The 19,011-nt window shown below is 44.5% G+C and overlaps 1 protein-coding gene across 5 annotated transcripts in view; it reads left to right on the top strand.

The window, feature by feature from the left end:
• TMEM132C (transmembrane protein 132C) overlaps positions 1–19,011 on the top strand; it is a 403,977-nt gene that overhangs the window by 478 nt on the left and 384,488 nt on the right. For 2 of the 5 annotated variants that reach the window (XM_084995968.1, XM_084995966.1), the window contains exons 1-2: positions 64–145; positions 245–344. The exons of 1 other annotated variant lie outside the window; for it this stretch is intronic. In XM_084995968.1, the coding sequence (XP_084852094.1) occupies positions 260–344 (85 nt within the window). In that variant the 5' untranslated portion in view covers positions 64–145; positions 245–259. Of the gene's footprint in view, positions 1–63; positions 345–19,011 lie in introns of those variants that run through there. 2 more of the 5 variants (XM_084995967.1, XM_021072420.2) reach the window with 1 other exon arrangement.

The following is a 19,011-nucleotide window of genomic DNA, read 5'->3' as shown; positions in this document are numbered from 1 at the left end:
GGCGGCCCGCGAGGCGGGGCGGCCCGGGGCTGCGGCGGCGGCTAGAGAAAAGTTGTCTCGGCCAGAGCGTGAGCCGCCGCGGGATCCTGAGCCGCCACAGCGTGCAGCGGCAGGGGCGGGACGAGACCACTGGCTCCGCAGCCCGGCCGGCCGACTCGCTGCCGGGGGTGGCCCCGGGGCATGGGACAGCCGGCAGGGCCCGCGAGTGGGCGCTGCGCCCCGGGCAGGCGGCGGGCGGCCTGAGCTGCCGGGACGCAGGATGCGCTTCGAGGGCGCGGCCCCCGGGCCGGTGGCGCCGCTGTGCTGGGCTCTGAGCCTGGTGCTGGGCGCGCTACTGGGCAGAGGTAAGGTCGCGGCTTCGGTCGCGCCGGCGCTCTGGAAGTTCCTCGCGGTCTCCAGGAGCCCGGGCGGGGGGAGCCGAAGGGTGGGGGTGTTGGGGCATGGGTGAGGGCGCTGGTCTCCGGGCGCGTTGTGGCTCCTTCCCTAGAAGCGGATCCAGTTTGGCGCCATATACTTGGAATTGGGGAGAATTCGACTGGTCCAGTATCTCCTGGCTCGGGGTGCTTCCCGAGGGTGAACAGGGGGCGTGGCCGAGGGACACTGTGTTCACCGTTCCCGAGTTCCGTGAGGATTTAACGCAATCCCAGCACTGTCACAACGTGGAGCTGGGGGTCCAGGAGCGGGGAGACGGGTTCTTCGAGCCTCTTGCCCCCTAACCTGGCGTCCGGGTCCCCAGCTCAGTCGGCTCGGGACTGGTGACCCACGAAGGCAGACCCGGCCCTTTGCGTTCCCTTTCCTCCACCACAGGGTCCGGAGAACCAGCGCTGGCCCTCAGAGGAATGCGCGCTCACCGCGCAGCTCCCGGGGATCTCCGCTTGCGAGAAACCTGGGACCCCGTCGGGGCTCCGGATGAGGTGCTGTGCGGTCTAGATGCCCGCAGAGGTGACCGTGCGGGTGGGAGAGTTGAGGTGCATCTCGGGATCAGTCTTGCGCTTCCCAGCAACCGGGGCCTGGGGGACCGTTCGCCTCAGTCTCCTCATCTTTGCAATGGGAGCGACCACCCTGCTTCGGGTTTAAGAGGATTCAGGGAGGGAACGCTTGGCGCCCAAAGAGCTCCAAAAGGTTTACGTTATTGTGCCGATTATGGTTACGGTTACGGGCGTTTGGGGCCGGGGCCGGCAGCGGGAGGGGCTGGGAGAGGCCCTCTCTTGGAGCCTGAGAGCCTCCGGCGCCGTGAGCCTTCCCCGCCCGGCCCGGGCGCCGAGGCCGCGGACAGGCGGGGAGGAAGCCCCGCTCCTCCGGGGATGGCGGCTGCGCGCACAGCTGCCGGGCAGACAACCGGTGCGGGTCGGCGCCTGGAAAAAATGCGGGGGGCGGGGAGGGGTGCCGCTTTTCCACCGCCGGTGCCCTAGTCTCGGGGCCATTGGTTAAACCGAGGTGGGCACAACTGTCCCTGCCCTTCGCTCTGCGTCGCGGCTCCGGCTCCCGCCCCGGGCTCTGAGCAGGCAAACCGAGTTCAGGCTGGTGAGAATCACCGCTCTCTCCCGCCTAAAGCTCTTCAGCCAGAGCTGGAAAAGCATTAGGAGAGACAAGTTGCCAATTGATGTTAAAAAGTAGCGTTTACTCTTCAAAATCATTGCGCGCCGGCCGGAATTCCAGAAAGATCGACATTCCTTAAGGCTCCAAGTTCCCAGACACACCAACCGGACAAAATTGCTTTTTAAAATTGTATCTCTTTCTCCTGAGAGCTCCTGGTCAACAGGAATGTGTGTGCGTGTGTGTATATGTGTGTGTGCGTGCGCGCGCCTGTATAAAGGGATTGGGGACACATCTCTGTTTTATTCCTAAAGGCAAACATATCCAGAATCTGATAGCCTCAGTTTTGTTGTTGGCTCAGAGTTCTAGCCTTCTAGGGCTCAGTTTCCCCACATATAAATTGGCTATTCCAAAAGGAAAAAAGAAAAAAAATCTTTCCCATAGTCCCAGCAATGTTTCGGGAGAGGAAGAGCACTGGAGAGGAAGGTGGTGTCGTTTTAAATTGAGCCAAGAGTGAAAGTCTCTGATCAGGTTTTCTCCTTCTGTGAGAGGATTTAGTCAGGTTAGCACTCCGGCTGCTGAGTGTCCTTTGTAAAGTAAGTTGTGGACTTTTCTTAATTAAAGCTCTTATTCCTTTTCTCCCCCCATCTAGAGGATCTTACGTTTGATTTAGAGAAGTGGCCAACTGCAATGTCCATGTAGAGGAGGCCAGGGGCAGCTGTTTTGTTGGAAAGTGGAAGTGGAAGTTTTGTTTTGGAGATGCTCTTTACCTATTGGGGGGAGGATCAGGAGGAGAGCCCCCCCAACTTGATTTGGTGCGGTTTTTCTCTCCCTGCTTTTTTTTTTTGCTCCAGGATTTTCTCCATGTGGTTTGGGGATGTATGGGTCTGTAATTCATCCTTCAGAGTATTCTTCCTTTCATTGTTTCTGGCATTCCAAAGCAGCAGTTCATCCCCTGCCCCCACCCCCATTCCTCTGCAAAGAAAATGTTTGCTCAGTAAGATTTGTTATAGAGAGAAAAGTTTTCTGACCCTCATTTAAATTTGTGCTCTCTTAAAAAAAAAAAAAAATCCACTGCTGAGTCTTCCTGCCCAAGGATTTAAGTGCTGATTTCTGGAATCCTTGAAACCACTGATCAATTTTTAATACCAATAAGTAAGATCAGTTTCAACTGTGGATTTAAGGCTCTGCAATAACTCAGGGTTTGGAACAGAATCGTTGTTCTTGGGAGGTTCCTTGAATAGACTAGGGTGCTGGAAGAAGGGAGTCTTCTAAGATTTAAGACTTGGGCCGAGACAGGTGAAGTTCAGTGTCCTTGAGTTCCATGTTGAGGAACTGGCCTGGTAGAGAGCAGAGAGGCAAGGGCCGTGGTGGGTCAAGACTCCATCAGAGATTCAGTGATGGTTGTCAGTCACATAGGGGTCCCAGGAAGGTCATACAGGCCCAAAACTCTTTTCTGAAATCTGAGGCCAGGTGCATTTCATGATTCAGAAGATAGGTAGGTACATAGGCAGATAGAGACCCAAGGTCATTCACATGTGTTGTCTGACATGCATGCTCAAGCTGGGTGTGGGTTTGTGCCTGTAATTGTAATTGTGCATCAGTCATTTTGCGTGAAAGATGTGACTATTCACATGGAGGAGGGTCAAGACCCCAAAGAGCCTCATTTTACTTTAGAACAGCCTTAGTCACCAAAGGAATTAAAACCCAAGCAGCCGACTTTTGGATTGTCAGAGCTTCGCGAACTTGGAATTGCTGATTTGAGATTTGGGGCCTGGGGCCGGCTTTCTGAGTGGGAGGAGGTTGTCAGGGGGAAGAGGTCCTCCTCTGCTCCCCCATGTGCACGCTGACACAGGGGCCCATGCCTGGTCCTTCGTATACTGAAAGTACGTATGTGTTCATCGCACTTAGCATGCACCCCTTCCTGCCCAAGCTGAAACTCCCTGCTGCATGGAAGCTTCTTAGAAGTGATTTCAGCTTCTCGGAAGCCATTCCGCAAAACCCCCAGCCCCCTGGGCTTGTCCTAGATCTCTGCTCCACACTCAGGACTCTTGACCAGCGCCTGCAAACTTCATGACCTGCAGACAAGCACTGTTCTGTCCACAGTATTTTAAAAAGATTGAATGGGCTCCCTCAAATTGAGGGAATTCATATATAAAAATCAGGATGTACAATTTCCCCTAAGAGTGTGGGTGCTTGGCTGACCTTGGGCATACAATCCCGTTAAGAACATTGTACCAAGAGTGGGTTTCCCCCTGCCCCTGGATGGGGTGTTTATTAAAGGCCTCTCTTCCCCTCTTACCTGCCTGCCCCTTCTCCTGGGCCATTTGAATTTGCACCTCCAGCTCATCCACTTTCATCTCTACATTCCTTGTAAGCTTAATGACAAAGGTGGCTGGAGGCAGACAGAGAAGAACTCAGAACTTTCAATTATATTAGTAGTTAGCACTTTCTTGAGCAGGGGTTAAAACAAAGCCTTTGGATGTATTAGGTATTTCATACATCCATAGTCATGAGAAGCAAGGTTAATAAAAATGAATCTTTGGTATATTAATTGGAGTGAAAGGGAGCATTACTGAATTAATGGAATAAATGGAAAATCTGATTGATAGAATATTTTTACAGCAATCTGCTTTGTTTAAAAGTCAGCTTTTATTAATGTAATTTGCATACAATAAAATTCACCCTTTTGAGGATGGACCTTCAGTTTGTATAAAGGTACATGGTCATGTCAACACCAACACATTTAAGGTAGAGAACATTTCTATGACTCCCCTAAATTCCTGGTTGCCCCTGTCTAGCTGCCTCCCTTCCCTACCTGAAGCCTTGGGCAACCAGTGATCTGTTCTCTGTCCTTATCGTTTTGCCTTTTTCATAATTCTATAGAAATGAGATCAGCAGTATGCATCTTTGAGTCTTCTTTCACAAGCACAGTGCATTTAATATTCACCTATCAGTCTGTTCCTTTTCATTGCTGAATAATATTCCATCAAATGGATGGAATGGATACACCATTGTTTCCTCGTTGAAGGACATTTGGATTACTTCCATTTGTGGTGATTATGAAAAACATCACTGTAAATATTCATAAATAGGTTTATACATGAATGTGCTTTCACTTCTCTTGGGTAAATACATAGGACTAGAATTACTGGGTAGTATGATAACTAGACACATAACTTTATCAGAAATTGCAGACTTTCTTCAAATGTGGGCGCATTTTGCATTCCCACCAGCAATATATGAGTTCCAGTTGTTTCATATCTTTAGGACTACTTAATGTTATCCAATTGGTTTTGTTTGATTTTGTTTAGCAGTTCTGATGGGTGTGTAGTACTTATCTTTGAAGACCCCCCCCCCCCTTTTTGGCCATCCTGTGCATATGAGTTCCTGGGCCAGGGATCAGATCTGAGCCATACTTGCTACCTATACTGCTGTGGGAATGCCAGATCCTTAACCCTTAATGTGCTGGGCTTGGGGATTGAATCTGCATCCTAGGGCTCCAAAGCTGCCACTGATCCTGTTGTACCACAGCAGGAATTTCCATTTTTGAAGTTTAACTTCAATCCTATGATGAATGATGTTGAGCATTCTTCTACTTACTTGCCATCCTTATATCTTCTTTGGTGAAATGTCTTTTTCAAATCTTTTGCCCATTTTGATTGGTTGTTATTTTCATATTGTTGATTTTTGAGGGCACTTTACATATTATGGAGTACAAGTCCTTTTTCAGATACGTGTTTATAGATATTCTCCCAGTATGTGTCTTTGGAGGAGCAAATGATTTTTTAATGAAGTTTGATGTGCTAATTTTTCTGTCAGTAATTGTATTTTGGTGTCACATCTAAGAAATATTTGTTTAACCTAAGATTTACAAGGATTCTCCAACGTCTATAATGATGTTTAAGTATTTTATATTCCTGCTTATTTTTTATCTTTTGGTTCTGTCAGTTACTAAGATAAGTGTTGAAATCTCCAAATAAGTTTTGAGTTTGTCTGTTGTTCATTTCAAGTCTGTCAGCTTTTCTTTTATGTGTTTGAAACATTGTTTTAAGTACATATACCCTTAGTATTTTAATAACTTCTTGGTAAGCTGACTCCTTTCTCTTTATGTAATATCCTTCTTTATTCTTGGAAATATTCCTTATTCCAAAGTCCATTTCACCTGATATAAATACAGCCACCTTAGCTTACTTTTGATTAATATTTGCATTGTAATATCTTTCTGTCTTTAAAAAAATCAATCTGTGTCTTTATATTTTATGTTGATTGTTTATAGATAGTATGTAGTTGGAATTTGCTTGTTTATCCAGTCTAATCTCTTCTTTTAATCATTATATTTAGACCGTTTATATTTAATGTGATTATTAATATATTTTATTAAAATCTATCAGCTTTCTTTTTGTTTTATGTACCATCTGTTCTTTATTCCTTTCCCTTCTTCTTCTGTCTGCTTTCATACTGACAATATTTTTTTATGATTCTATTTTATCTCCATATCTGCTCATTATTTATTTCTTTCAATTTTAGTCATTGTCCTAAGGTTTGCAAAATATATCTTTAAGTAATCAAAACCTGCATTTCAGATTTTCATACTGCTTTATATGTTGCATAAGAAGCTTAAAACAGTATGTCCCTAGTGCTTTTTTTCCTCTCCCTGTAATCTTTTTCTTTTTTTTTTTTTTTTTTTTTTTTTTTTTATTTTCCCACTGTACAGCAAGGGGGTCAGGTTATCCTTACATGTATACATTACAATTACATTTTTCCCCCAGCCTTTCTTCTGTTGCAACATGAGTATCTAGACAAAGTTCTCAATGCTATTCATCCCTGTAATCTTTTTCTTTCTTTCCTTCTTTCTTTCCCTCTCTCTCTTTCTTTCTTTCTTTCTTTCTTTCTTTCTTTCTTTCTTTCTTTCTTTCTGTCCTTCCTTCCTTCCTTCTGTCTTTTTAGGACCACATCTATGTAAATTCCCAGGCTAGGGGTTGAATCAGAGCTGCAGCTGCCAGCCTATGCCACAGCAACCCCAAATCCAAGCCATGTCTACAGCCTACACCACAGCTCATGGGAACCCTAAATCCTTAACCCACTGAGTGAGGCCAGAGATAGAACCCAAGTCCTCATGGATACTATTTTGATTACCACTAAGCCACCATGGGAATCCCTATAATCCATTTCAAGTGCATTCATTTTACACCCTGGGTTTGGCTAAGGGGATTTTTACTTACAGATTATTTGTATGTACTTTGAAGAAGGATACAAGGTATGTTCAATTGGTTTGCCTTTGTTTCTGAGTGGGTACTTTTGATATCCTTGAAACTGTTTTCTCTGCAAGACTTTTATTCTGTTTCTTACCTGTGTGCTGAGCCGAACAAAAGTGTTTCTACACCTTAGGGATTTAGAAATGACTGCCTTTAAGGAGAGGACAAGGGTAACACACAACCCTGCCAGAGTCTGAACTAGCAAAATTTCCAAAACAATGATTATAGCTATCTCCTGAGTGAGTGAGTCCTTGTCTTCTGCAGTATGTACATTTCTTTTTTCTGATTAAGGATGCTTTTAGCAGTATATTAAGAGTGTTAAGTTTACACTTGCAAATGTCTGGAATCCTGGGCAACTCAGTTGATGTAGAAGACCATGTCATCTCTATATACATTTTTAAAATGATTATAGTTGACATATAGTATTATATTAGTTTCAGGTATACAGTGAGTGATTGGACGTTTATATATGTTATGGATTGATCACCGTGGTAAGTCTAGTAACCATCTACGACGTTTTTGCAGTCGTATTGACCGTGTTCCCTATGCTGTGTAGTATATCCCCATGACTTACTTATTTTATAATCGGAAATTGGTACCCCTTAATCCCCTTCCGTGAAATATTTTTTTTCTTTCTTCTTTCACACCCTTCATATTGTCAGCAACATGGGGAGCTATTATTTATGGATTAATTAAGGAGGTTTCATATCATGGAAGCAGAAGCTTAAATTTAAGCATCTGTTCTGCTAGTTTCTGGATGAATTGGTCGGATGGCTCCAGTTAGTAGCAGAAACATTTCACAGCCACCTAAGGAATAAGGATTGGGAGCTTATGACCCTGAAAGTGCACTGAAGGACCAGTTTCCTCAAAGTCTGAAATTTACCAGGGGTCCCTGTAGTTATAATTGATGCCTGGCTTCAGGGCACCACTGCTGGGATGCAGGAACTCCAATTATTTTATTTATTTTTATCTCAGAGCTCATGTTTTAGGTTCTGAGGAGATAGCATCCCTTCATCTTAGCTGAACTTCTGAATCACCTGGGAAGCTTAACAAAAGAAAAAGTGCTGGAGTTCCCATTGTGGCTCAGCTCTGGTGAACCTGACTAGTATCCATGAGGATGCAGGTTCGAGCCCTGGCCTCCCTCAGTGGGTTAAGGATCTGGCATTGCCATGAACTGTGGTGTAGGCTGAAGACTTGTCTCAGACCCAGAGTTGCTATGGCCATGGGGTAGGCTAGCAGCTGTAGCACCAATGCTACCCCTAGCCTAGGATCTTCCACATGCTGTGGGTATGGCCCTAAAAAGACAAAACAAACAAATGAAACTAAATGCTAATCTCCAGACTCTTCCCCTAACCAGACTGAACCAGGATCTTTGTAGTGGTAGAGTGGAGGTGGGCTTAGAGGCAGGGTTGATCATTTTCATCTTTTAAAGGCTCTTCAGGTGATCCTCAGGTGTAGCCAGGGATGAGAACAGGTGACCTAGACCCATCCCTGTCTAGTAAAGATGAAGACGGTCTGATGGATAGTTCCACCATTTTGTATTCAAGGGAGGAAGGTATTTTTCCCAGAGAAAAATTGAAGAACTATTGCAAAAGAGGGCAAAATGGGAGTTCCTGCTGTGGTGCAATAGGATCAACAGCGTCTCTGATGTGGGGATGAAGCCTGGCGAAGCGGGTTAAGGATCTGGCATTGCCGAAGCAGCTGCATCGTAGGTTGCCACTGCGTCTTTGATCTGATCCCTGGCCTGGGAACGCCACATACTGAGGGGTGGCCAAAAAAGTAAAAAATAAATAAATGAATAATAATAATAAAAAAATGATGAGATGGAGGCTGGACACCTAGCAAATGTGCAGCAGAAATTGGAAGAAAGGGCAGATCTTCTGAGCCTGCTTTATTGGAGTGTGAGAATATTTTCATGAAAACAATGGGCAGGAGGCACTTAGTACAGTGCATTCATTTCTTGAGGCTGTTGTTACAAATTACCACACTCTGGGTGGTTTAATATAACAGATACTTTCTCACTTCCAGTTCCAGAGCCAGAAGTCCAAACTCAAATGCAAGCAGGGCTGTGGTCTTCCCATAGACTCTAAGGAAGGGTCCTTCTTTCCTCCTTTCAGCTTCTCTTGACTTCTGGTTTCCTTGGCTGTAGCCACATCCTTCCCATCTCTGCTTCCATCTCCATGGGGCCTGCTTTGCACAACTGTCCCCTTCCGGTCATATAAGGACGCTGGTCATTGGTTTACGGCCCACCCTCATCCAGCATGACCTCACCCCAAGATCTTTAACTTAATTACACCCCAAAAGACCCTGTATCCAAAGAAGACCGCACCCATAGGTTCTAAATGGACCACCACTCCACTCATGACACGTGGTATTATCCAGCACATTGGAAAAGTTCAGTAAATCATAGCCATTTTCATATGATAATTATCAAAGCCATGGAGTAGAAGAATCACCAAAAAGAAAAAAATTTAATAGAAACTACCCATAGAGGGTTTTTTTTTTTTTTTTTTTTTTTGTCTTTTTGCCATTTCTAGGGCTGCTCCCGTGGCATATGGAGGTTCCCAGGCTAGGGGTCGAATCGGAGCTGTAGCCACCGGCCTACGCCAGAGCACAGCAATGCAGGATCCACGCCACGTCTGCGACCTACACCACAGCAATGCCAGATCCTTAACCCACTGAGCAAGGCCAGGGATCGAACCCACAACCTCATGGTTCCTTGTCGGGTTCATTAACCACTGCGCTACCATGGGAACTCCTGAGAAATTTTTTTTTAAATAACTGAGAATAGTGTAAAAAATAAGAAGAATTAGAAGAACAGTGGATTTGGCAGTGTCAGGGAAGAGGAAAAGCTCAAGTGTGAGGGGGGCATTTATTATCCACCTAAACAGAGAGCCAGTGGTTTATATTCTGAGACATCCCTTGATGTACTTCATGCTTAGATACAGCTTAGACCTAATTCCTGTTGGCTTAGTTTCATAATACTCTTGATACCGTCTTCAACAGTCCTTCTCCCTCTGGGGTCGCAGAGTCATCAGAACCATCCCAAGCAGCTTCCACACACCCCCTCCCCCACCTCGCTTCCCTTTCTCGCCTAACCCTGCCTTTGACTCTTTCCATCTTCCTTGCTCAATCGGTCCCTCTGGCCCCTTAATTATAATGTTTGTTCTCCACTGCTTTTCCTCACCATCTCTGTGGACTCAGATGCTGTTGAAATGTAGATATAACACTGCCCACTTTGGCACGCGTTAGCAGTCCTCTGGGGCAATAAGGGATTCTCTTATTCTCAAAATAAACAGAGGCGTTTAAGACAATCACTCCACCCCCAGCACAAGCACACGGAACAGAAGACCGGTTCTGTTCTTATCATGGAGTTCCAGCTTCGTGATGATTTTAAGCCAAAATAGTAAAAAAGTAAATAAATAATTAAACCCTCATACCGTAAACAGGATGTGGCACTGGAAACATGGTTTTGTCTCCATGGGAAACAATGAACTTGTGTTGGAGGCCCTGAGACCAGGCCTCCCCACCTGTCCAGTGGAATTGGTCTTTGAATAGGCACCAAATCATTTAGTTCGTTAGTCATGACCCCTTTAGTTGCAGATGCTGAAAAACACAGCCTACATCTATGGTTCCAAAATCAAAATATATGTAAATAAAATAGGAGGAGCATTGTTGGAAAAAAATGTATTAGATCAGATAAATAAAAAAAAACCCAAGTAGGCTTCAGGCATGGCTGGATCCAGGCATCAGTCAACGTCACTAGAGACTGTTTCTTTCCATCTCTTGTCTTCTCTGTCCCCCCCTCCCCTTTTTGGCTGTACTCGTGGCAGGTGGACACTCCTGGGCCAGGGACCAAACCTGAGCCACAGCAGCAACCTGAGCTGCTGTAGTGACAACATTGTGGCACCAAAGAGAACTCAGTAGTCTGCAACTAGTCTCCAAACATCAGCTTCTTACTCCTCCTCAGTGGTCCAAGAGTCCTTGATCTGGGGCGTTTTATTCCCTCTCTCAAGTGTCTTTTGACTTCCTCTTCTCCAAGCACACATGTTGCTAAGGGTTTGGTTCTCTCCATTTTTTTATTCAATTACTGCTAATCCTGTAGCAACAGTCCTTACTTTAATGACACAAGAGAAGGACCACGATGCCCTGCACCCCCAGCACACACCAGCTGCATCTTGGTGTCAGAAGTCCCCTTTTCAGACTCCTCTTGACCAGTAGATCATGTTCTTCTCTGTTCAGAACCCTCCAGAGGCTCCCATTGTATTCAGCTCTAAGCTGAAGCCACAGTCACCAGTGATGTCCAAGGTGCTACGTGAACTCTGACCCCCAACAGGCTTCTGACCTCATCTCAACCCCAACACCCTCCCATGCACACTCTTTTCCAGTCCCATTGGCCCCCTTGCTGGGTCTCACCACCCCAGGAGACTCCCACCTTTGCACATGCCTGCTGTGGAGTAACGTCTAGATACCTATGAGAGCCACTGTAAGCCTCTTCAGCTCCCCACTCAAAGCTCATCTTGTCGTGGTCTGTGCCATTTGCTCTTCTCCATTATGACACCTTCTATGCTCTCCCCCTTTTTCTTTTTACAGCCACACCTGTAGCATATGGAAGTTCCCAGGCTAGGGTTCAAATGGAGCTGTATCTGCCGGCTGTATCAGCCACAGCTACGCCAGATCCAAGCCGCATCTGCAACCTCACCACAGCTCACGGCAATGCCAGATCCTAAACCCACTGAACTGAACGGACATCCTCAGAGAGACAGTGTCAGGTTCTTAACCTGCTGAACCACAGCAGGAACTCCTCTATGCCCCTCTTCTATTGTGTCTTTCTTTGCGCTTATCACCACTTGATAATCTGTGGATATGACTTATTTGTTGAACCATCAGCCTTGCCGCTAGTGTTTAAGCTCCCTGAGAATAGAGTTTCTTTTCTATTTTGTTCATTGTGGTGTATCTCTATGTTACTCATCAGCCCCAGAACCCAGCTCACAGCCCTTAATACTCAGTGAAGGAGTGAGTGAACATGACTTCATTCTGTCCTTGGCTTCTCATAGTATCTGTCTTTCAACCTGAGTTCACCTCTTAGATCTTTATAGCTCAGAAAAATGAGGAGGGAAGTTTGATGTGCTGGAAATGCCTAGAGAGCCACCATTTTATCAAAGGTCTCTAAATGAGAATAGAATCCGTCATTATCCTTTCTTTCCATCAGTTACTCCAGAGAAGTGTCCCTTGGATTGAAGGTGAGAAGGTCCATGATAAATCTGTGATGTTCAGATGAGCTGGCCGGAGGCAGCGTTTTCAAGTTACTGACTATTTGTAAGCGGCCACACTTGTCTGTACTCTCTGCCTCTTTCTTTCAGTCAAGAGAAAGAGGGGCTCCTGACTTTGCAAGTAATGAGTTCCTGGAAGTGGCCACATAAAAGATATCAACTTAAAACCGAGACCAGAAGTTCACTGTAAGCACTGAAAAACATCCTTTGTGTGTGTGTGTGTGTGTGTGTGTGTGTGTGTGTGTCTTTTTAGGGCTGCCCCTGCAGCATATGGAGGTTCCCAGACTAAGGGTCAAATCGGGGCTGTAGATGCCAGCCTACACCACAGCCACAGCAACACAGGATACAGGCCTTGCCGGTGACCTACACCACAGCTCACGGCAATGCTGGATCCTTAACCCACTGGGCAAGGCCAGGGATCGAACCCATGTCCTCATTGACTCTAGTCGGGCTCACTAACCACTGAGCCATGATGGGAACTCCTGAAAAACATCCTTGATGAGGACTCTCTCTTCACAAGTGAGTAAATTACTGAAATAATGGAGAGTGACTGCAGATGGGTAGAAGATGTCTTGTGGGAATGGGGTGGTGAAATAGTCATCAGGTATAGCTTGACCCAGGTGCTCAGTTATGACATAGAATATTTTTTCTCTAGTCCTTTGCTTTGCCTCTCATTGTGTTGGCTTCATTTTTAGCTTCCAGGTGGTGATCTTGGCAGTCCCAGGTTCCTCCCCTTGTGGGATTAAGGTCAACTATCCTTTACATAATACCTGATGAACCCAGGAAAGGTCTTACTATGTCTTATTGGCCCTTTTTGGTTCATGTGCCATTTCTGAACCTGTCAACCTGGTCTGTAAAAGGCAGTGTCCTCTAGTTATCCTGTTTGCAAGCTGTGGGAGGAGTTTGCAAGGGCTGGAAGCAGCGTGTAGAGAAAAATTGGGGTGCTGCAACCAGAAAAAGGGTGAATGATTGGGGCCATAAAAAAAAAAACAATAGATAATCCTACATCCCCAGATTCAGGAGTGAAAACAACATAGGTAGACAGGACAGAAAAGTCATGCCAGCAAGTTGTCTGTCTTTTCTGCTCACAAATCTACCTGAGTTTGTGGGTATGAACAGGAGGCAGAACTGAAGATGTGTTTTCCTAATTGAATTTGTGTCATACTTGCCTGAACCAAGGAGAAGCAAGCGTCATTTATCACTTGGCTGTCAACCTATCCCTCTCTTCAACATTGAAGGCAAAAAAGGATGAGGGATGCAAGTGATGGGCCTGAGAATTGGTGGGAGGGCGAAGACAGGACCCAGATGGAGTTTGAGTCAGTAAGTCAGGACGTCAGCCTCGCCTGATCCTTCCTTATTGGGAGGCAAGAAGAAGGCATGGTGTTCACACCAGCCTGAATCAAATTTCTGCTCTCTTGTGTTGGTCTGGGCATGCTCTTTGTTCCCACAGAGCCTCAGTTTCTGAATCTCTGCAGTGGGGCCAGAAGACATACCTCAGAGTTATTGGAAAGGGTCCAATGGGCTAGTGTACATTTGGCTTTTTTCCCCCATGCGCCCACATCCCAGACACACTCTCCATCTTGCTCTGTGCCCTGGGAGGCTGACCTCTGCAGGGGGCAGTTCCTGCACCTGCTGTATCCCATCTGGAGAACATCATAGAGGTTGCAAAGCAACCAGGAAGAGAGAAGGGCTGGAGTATTTTTGCTCCCCCTGCTCCCGGTGACTCTGTACCCCTATGGCTCTAGCTCCTGTCTGAAGTCCCCTGTCTAAGGCTACTGCTCTTACTGGGAGCAGAAACACTTCCTTATTCTCCTGCCTTTTTTTACTTTTAATAGGCATTTAAATTTTTATTTTTTTACTTGTTTACCTACAGTATTGTGTTAGTTTCGGGTGTACAGCAAAGTGATTCAGTTACACACATATGTAAATATATATATATATTCTTTTTTACATTCTCTTCTATGATAGGTTATTAAACGATTCCCTGTGCTTTACAGTAGGACCTTATTGTTTACCAATTTTATATATACTTTTGTGTATATGTTAATCCTAAACTCCTAATTTATCCCTCTTCCTCTTTTCATAACGATGCATTTGTTTCCTGTCTGTGCATCTTTCTGTTTTGTAAATCAGTTGATTTGTATCATTTTTTTTAGATTCCACATATAAGTGATATCGTGATATTTGTCTTTTGCCTAACTTACTTCACTTAATATGACAATCTCTAGATCCATCCATGTTGCTACAAATCGCAGTATTTCATTCTCTTTTTTTGGTTAAAGTATATTTGATTTACAGTGTTGTGCCAATTTCTGTTGTATAGCAAAGCGATCCAGTCATACATAGATATATACATTCTTTTTCTCATATTATTTTCCATCATGGTCTATCCGAAGAGATTGGATGTAGTTCCCTGTGCTATACAGTAGGATCTCATTGCTAATCCATTCTACATGTAATGGATTAGTTAGTTGGCATCTACTGACCCCAAACTCCCAGTCCATCCCACTTGCTCTTTCATTTTTTTTTATGGCTGAGTAGCATTCCATTGTATCTATATACCACATGTTCTTTATCCATTCACCTGTCAATGGACTCTTAAGTTGCTTCTATGTCTTGTTTATTGTAAACAGTGCTGCAGTGAACATTGAGGTGCATGTATCTTTTTGAATTATGCTTTTCTCTGGATATATGCTCAGGAGTGGGAGTGCTGGATCATAGGGTATTTCTGTTTCTAGTTTTTTAAGAAACCTCCATACTGGTTTCCATAGTGGCTGCACCAATTTATGTATCCCACCACCAGTGTAGGAGGGCTCCCTTTCCTTCACATTCTCTCCAGCATTTGTTACTTGTAGACTTATTAATGGTGGCCATTCTGACTGGTATGAGGTGGTATCTCATTGTTTTATTTCCTCCTGAAGTAATCCCTTCTTCATGGTGCGTGAACCATCTGAGTTAGGTTCTCTTTCCTTTTAAGATAGACACATATATGGATAAACTCAATCACATCTTGGAAAAGAGTTGGATGTCTGCTGTTATTGTGTTTAACTTAGCTCAAACCTACAGACACGTTGTAAGAACAAGTACCTAGAACTGTGGCCCCTGATCCATCTCTGAGTGTCTGAGCAAATACGTGTGCATTATTTTATGAAACCACAATATGGCATGAACATCAGGAAGAAACATTGCCACATGACTACTATAGAATCCTCACACCATAATTCAGTATCCCCTCTTGTCTCAGTAATCTCCTTCAAGTCGTGGGGTCTTTGTTTTCCTTGCGTGTTTTCTTGAATTTCATGACCCTGACAATTGTGAAGATCCTGGGCCACTTACTTTGCCGCGTGTCTCTCAGTTTGGGTTTGTCTCTTTCAATTCCAGCTGCATACCTTTGGCAGGAGTATCCCAGAAAAGGAAATGCTTTACTCTTCCCATTGCTTTTAATCAGGTGGCACCTGATTTTAATTTGTCACAATATCAATAATGTTCACTTGCTTACTTGGTGAAGGTGGTGTCTGCCTGGCTTCCCTAGTGAAGCTGCTCTTATTCGCTTTAAAACGAATAAATATTCTATGAGTAGGTGTTCAGAGACAATGTAAAATTTCTGTTTCTTGTTGGAATTTCAGTATTTCAGTTATGAATTTACTAACAGAATGGGCTCATGGATTTCATTTATATTCTGTGGCTTATGTTTCATTATTATTACTGTTCTTTGGATGCTTAGAATATCCTAGATTTGGCCAGTGGGACCCATTTTTATCATGGATTCTGTGTCCTTTTGATGTGTCCTCAATATTCTTTAAGCATTTCCTATCTTTCTGAGTATAAGATTTTGCAGAGTCATCTTGTAATTTCCCTGCCCCTGTCCTAGAATTAGCTCAGTTCCTTTTTGTGGAGAATGGTACTTAGAAACCAAAATCTAGGCTCTAGATGTGCTTCTTGCTGTTTGGGTGCTTCAATCAAGAAATAGTGGTACACACAGTAACACCTCTGTCTGTCTAGTCTGTCTCTCTGCCACTTTCTCAAAAGCTATGAGTTCCCACAGATATCTCAATTCTAATCCAACAACACACAGCTCAAAGGAGTTTTCTGCAACCTGTTTATCTCAAGGTACTCATCTTTTTTTTTTTTTTTTTTTTTTTTTTTTTTTTTTTTGCTTTTGCTTTTTAGGGCCACACCTGCAGCATATGGAAGTTCCCAGGCTAGGGGTCGAATCAGAGCTGTAGCTGCCAGCCTATGCCACAGCCACAGCAACATCAAATCCGAGCTGTGTCTGCGACCTACACCATGGCACCACAGCTCATGGCAATGCCAGATCCTTAATCCACTGAGTGAGGCCGGGGATTGAAGCCCCATCCTCATGGATACTAGTCAGATTTGTTTCTCCTGCACCACAAAAGGAACTCCCAGGGTACCCATCTTTGGCCAGAGGTGGGTATGGACGACATAACGCTAATTAGCTGCTTTGTTTCAGACACTTCTTGTCCACAGGATAAAGAAAGTGTGTGTGATTCCCTTTTAATGTTCCTGATATGAATCAGTGGTTACCGAGACATCAGGGGTAGGGGGATCCTAAATAAACTCATTTGTGTTTAGGAGTACCTAAGAGAGGGTATTTTTTAATGCATTTTTTTTCAAATGACTGAGTGGTATTCTTGAAGGCTCTTCTTTGTGTCACAGATACACTCATATGTATATATGCAAACTTATGTACTCTTTACAATGACCCCCCCCCAAGAGATGAGTACAGTTGTTAACCCTACACATGAGCACAAAAGTCTTAAGCTTTCAAGTAAGTGAGGAAATTGGATTTTTAAAAATGTGAAATGCCCAAGCTTTCAAGTGTTGGTGACAAATTCAAAATATGTGAAGGATTTTGTGGCTTAAACAGTCTGGGCAATGGCCTCAGGACAGCCAATTGTCTATCCCCCCCCCCATCCAGCCAGCTTTGGTAGGAAGGGTAAGGTACTAGAACTGGTCCCATTTGGGCACAGTCTCATATGGCTGTAGCAGTCAGAGCCATAAAATATTAATGTGCCCTTCCAGTCCACAGGGTTGATTTGAGCCAGGAGAAGAGCCCTTCCCAGAAGAAGAGATGTGTTGGTACCAGAAGAAGGGAGAGAAAGGTTCCTAGGCAGAACAAATTCGTGTCCACTGAAACAGACTCTTGGTGTACTTGGCAGAGATAAGGTGGAATAAGTTGAGATGCTGGACAAGAGACACACACACAGAGAGAAGGCTCGAGGGAAGATTGGCTCTATTAAGTGAAGATGCCAATACTTCTGTGGCCAGTACTTCTTTGGCTGATGTCTGTGAAGAATCTTGCTTTTTTTTCTTTAAATATTCAAGTCAGTGTGCCTCAAACCTCAACACTACTGACATTTGGGGCCAGATAATTCTTTGTGGGGGGGATGTCCCGTGCAGGACCAGGTGCCAATAAGCACTCCACCACCCATGCCCCCCGGTTATGACACCCAACAATGTCTCCAGACATTGCCAAATGTCTCCTGGGACAAAAACTCAGCCCTGATTGAGAAATGTGGGTTTAAATAAATAATGCCTACTGTGCATAAAGTATTTCCTGCACCATAGTATTTTTTAAAACTTTTTATTTGGAAATAATTTTAGGGTTTAAGTTGCAAAACAGTGCAAAGAATTCTGTATACTTTTCACTTAAATTCCCCCCAATTAATATTTTACCGTGTTTGCTTCAGCCTTCCTTTTCTGTTTCTGTTTCCCCCCTCTCTCTCTGTCTCTCTCTTTCTCTCTAGATATATATGTACATATATGTATGTATGTATATAAATAACATATTTTAAATTGTATACCTTTAAAATGTATGTATATATTATTTTATTTTTTCGCTTTTTTGGGGGCCACACCCATGGCATTTGGAAGTTCTCAGGCTAGAGGTCTAATTGGAGCTACAGCTGCTGGCCTACACCACAGCCACAGCAACATGAGATCCAAGACAAGTCTGTGACCTACACTACAGCTCACAGCAACGCTGGATCCTTGACCCACTGAGCGGGGCTAGGGATCGAACCTGCAACCTCACGGTTACTAGTCGTATTCCTTTCCGCTGCACCACAACGGGAACTCCTAAAATGTATATGTATTTTAAATGTATGTATCTATATATTTTTCTTAAACTAAAAATCTTCCTAATTGGTTGCACACTCAATTCCTCTTCAGTGGTGTTTCCTTAAAAACAAGGGCATTCTCTTATATAACTGCTTTATAGTGACCAACATCAAGACTATGGCACTGTGGAACACTACTATCACCAATCTACATTATTCAGATGTTGCCAATTGTCCCATCCTGTCCTTTATAACAAAAGAAAGCTATGTTTTTCCTGGTTCAGAGCCCAGTCCAGGATCACACACTGGGTTTAGTTGTCACGTTCCTTTGGTCTCTTTAAATCATGAACAGTTCTTCGGCCTTTTTTTTTAAACAGCTGCATGTGCAGCATATGGAAGTTCCCAGGTTAGGGGTCAAAGCAGAGCTGCAGCTGCCGGCTTGCACCAGAGCCACAGCAACGCCAGATCTAAGCCGAGTCTGCAACCTGCACCATAGCTCATAGCAACGCTGGATCCTTAACCTCTGAGCAAGGCCAGGGATTGAACCCGAAACCTCACAGACGCTATATCAGCTCTTAACTCACTGAGCCACAACGGGAACTCCTTTTCTTTTTTTGTCTTTCATAACCCTGAAAAGCACAGGTGAGTATTTTGGTAGAATGTCCCTCAGTTGGGTCCGTGTTGATTTTGAAGTAATAGCTGTGTTCAGTTGGAATGGATCTGGCCCTTCTGGATGCTGAGTGCTGAGTTTGGATGGGAACATGTTCAGTGTCATCTTCGTACCACTTAGGTGTTCCCAGGGATCCCTTCAGGATTCAGGCTTCCCTTTAATGTCCCAGCTAACATGGCAGAAGCTTCCCC

The sequence above is a fragment of the Sus scrofa genome, chromosome 14 (assembly GCF_054392235.1).
Source record: "Sus scrofa isolate SSC_HxYL_T2T_F1_AM1 chromosome 14, Sscrofa_HxYL_maternal_Yorkshire_Landrace_v2.0, whole genome shotgun sequence".
NCBI classification, from domain to species: domain Eukaryota; kingdom Metazoa; phylum Chordata; class Mammalia; order Artiodactyla; family Suidae; genus Sus; species Sus scrofa.
Note: the sequence above shows the minus strand (reverse complement) of the source record. Positions and strands in the feature narration are given on the sequence as shown.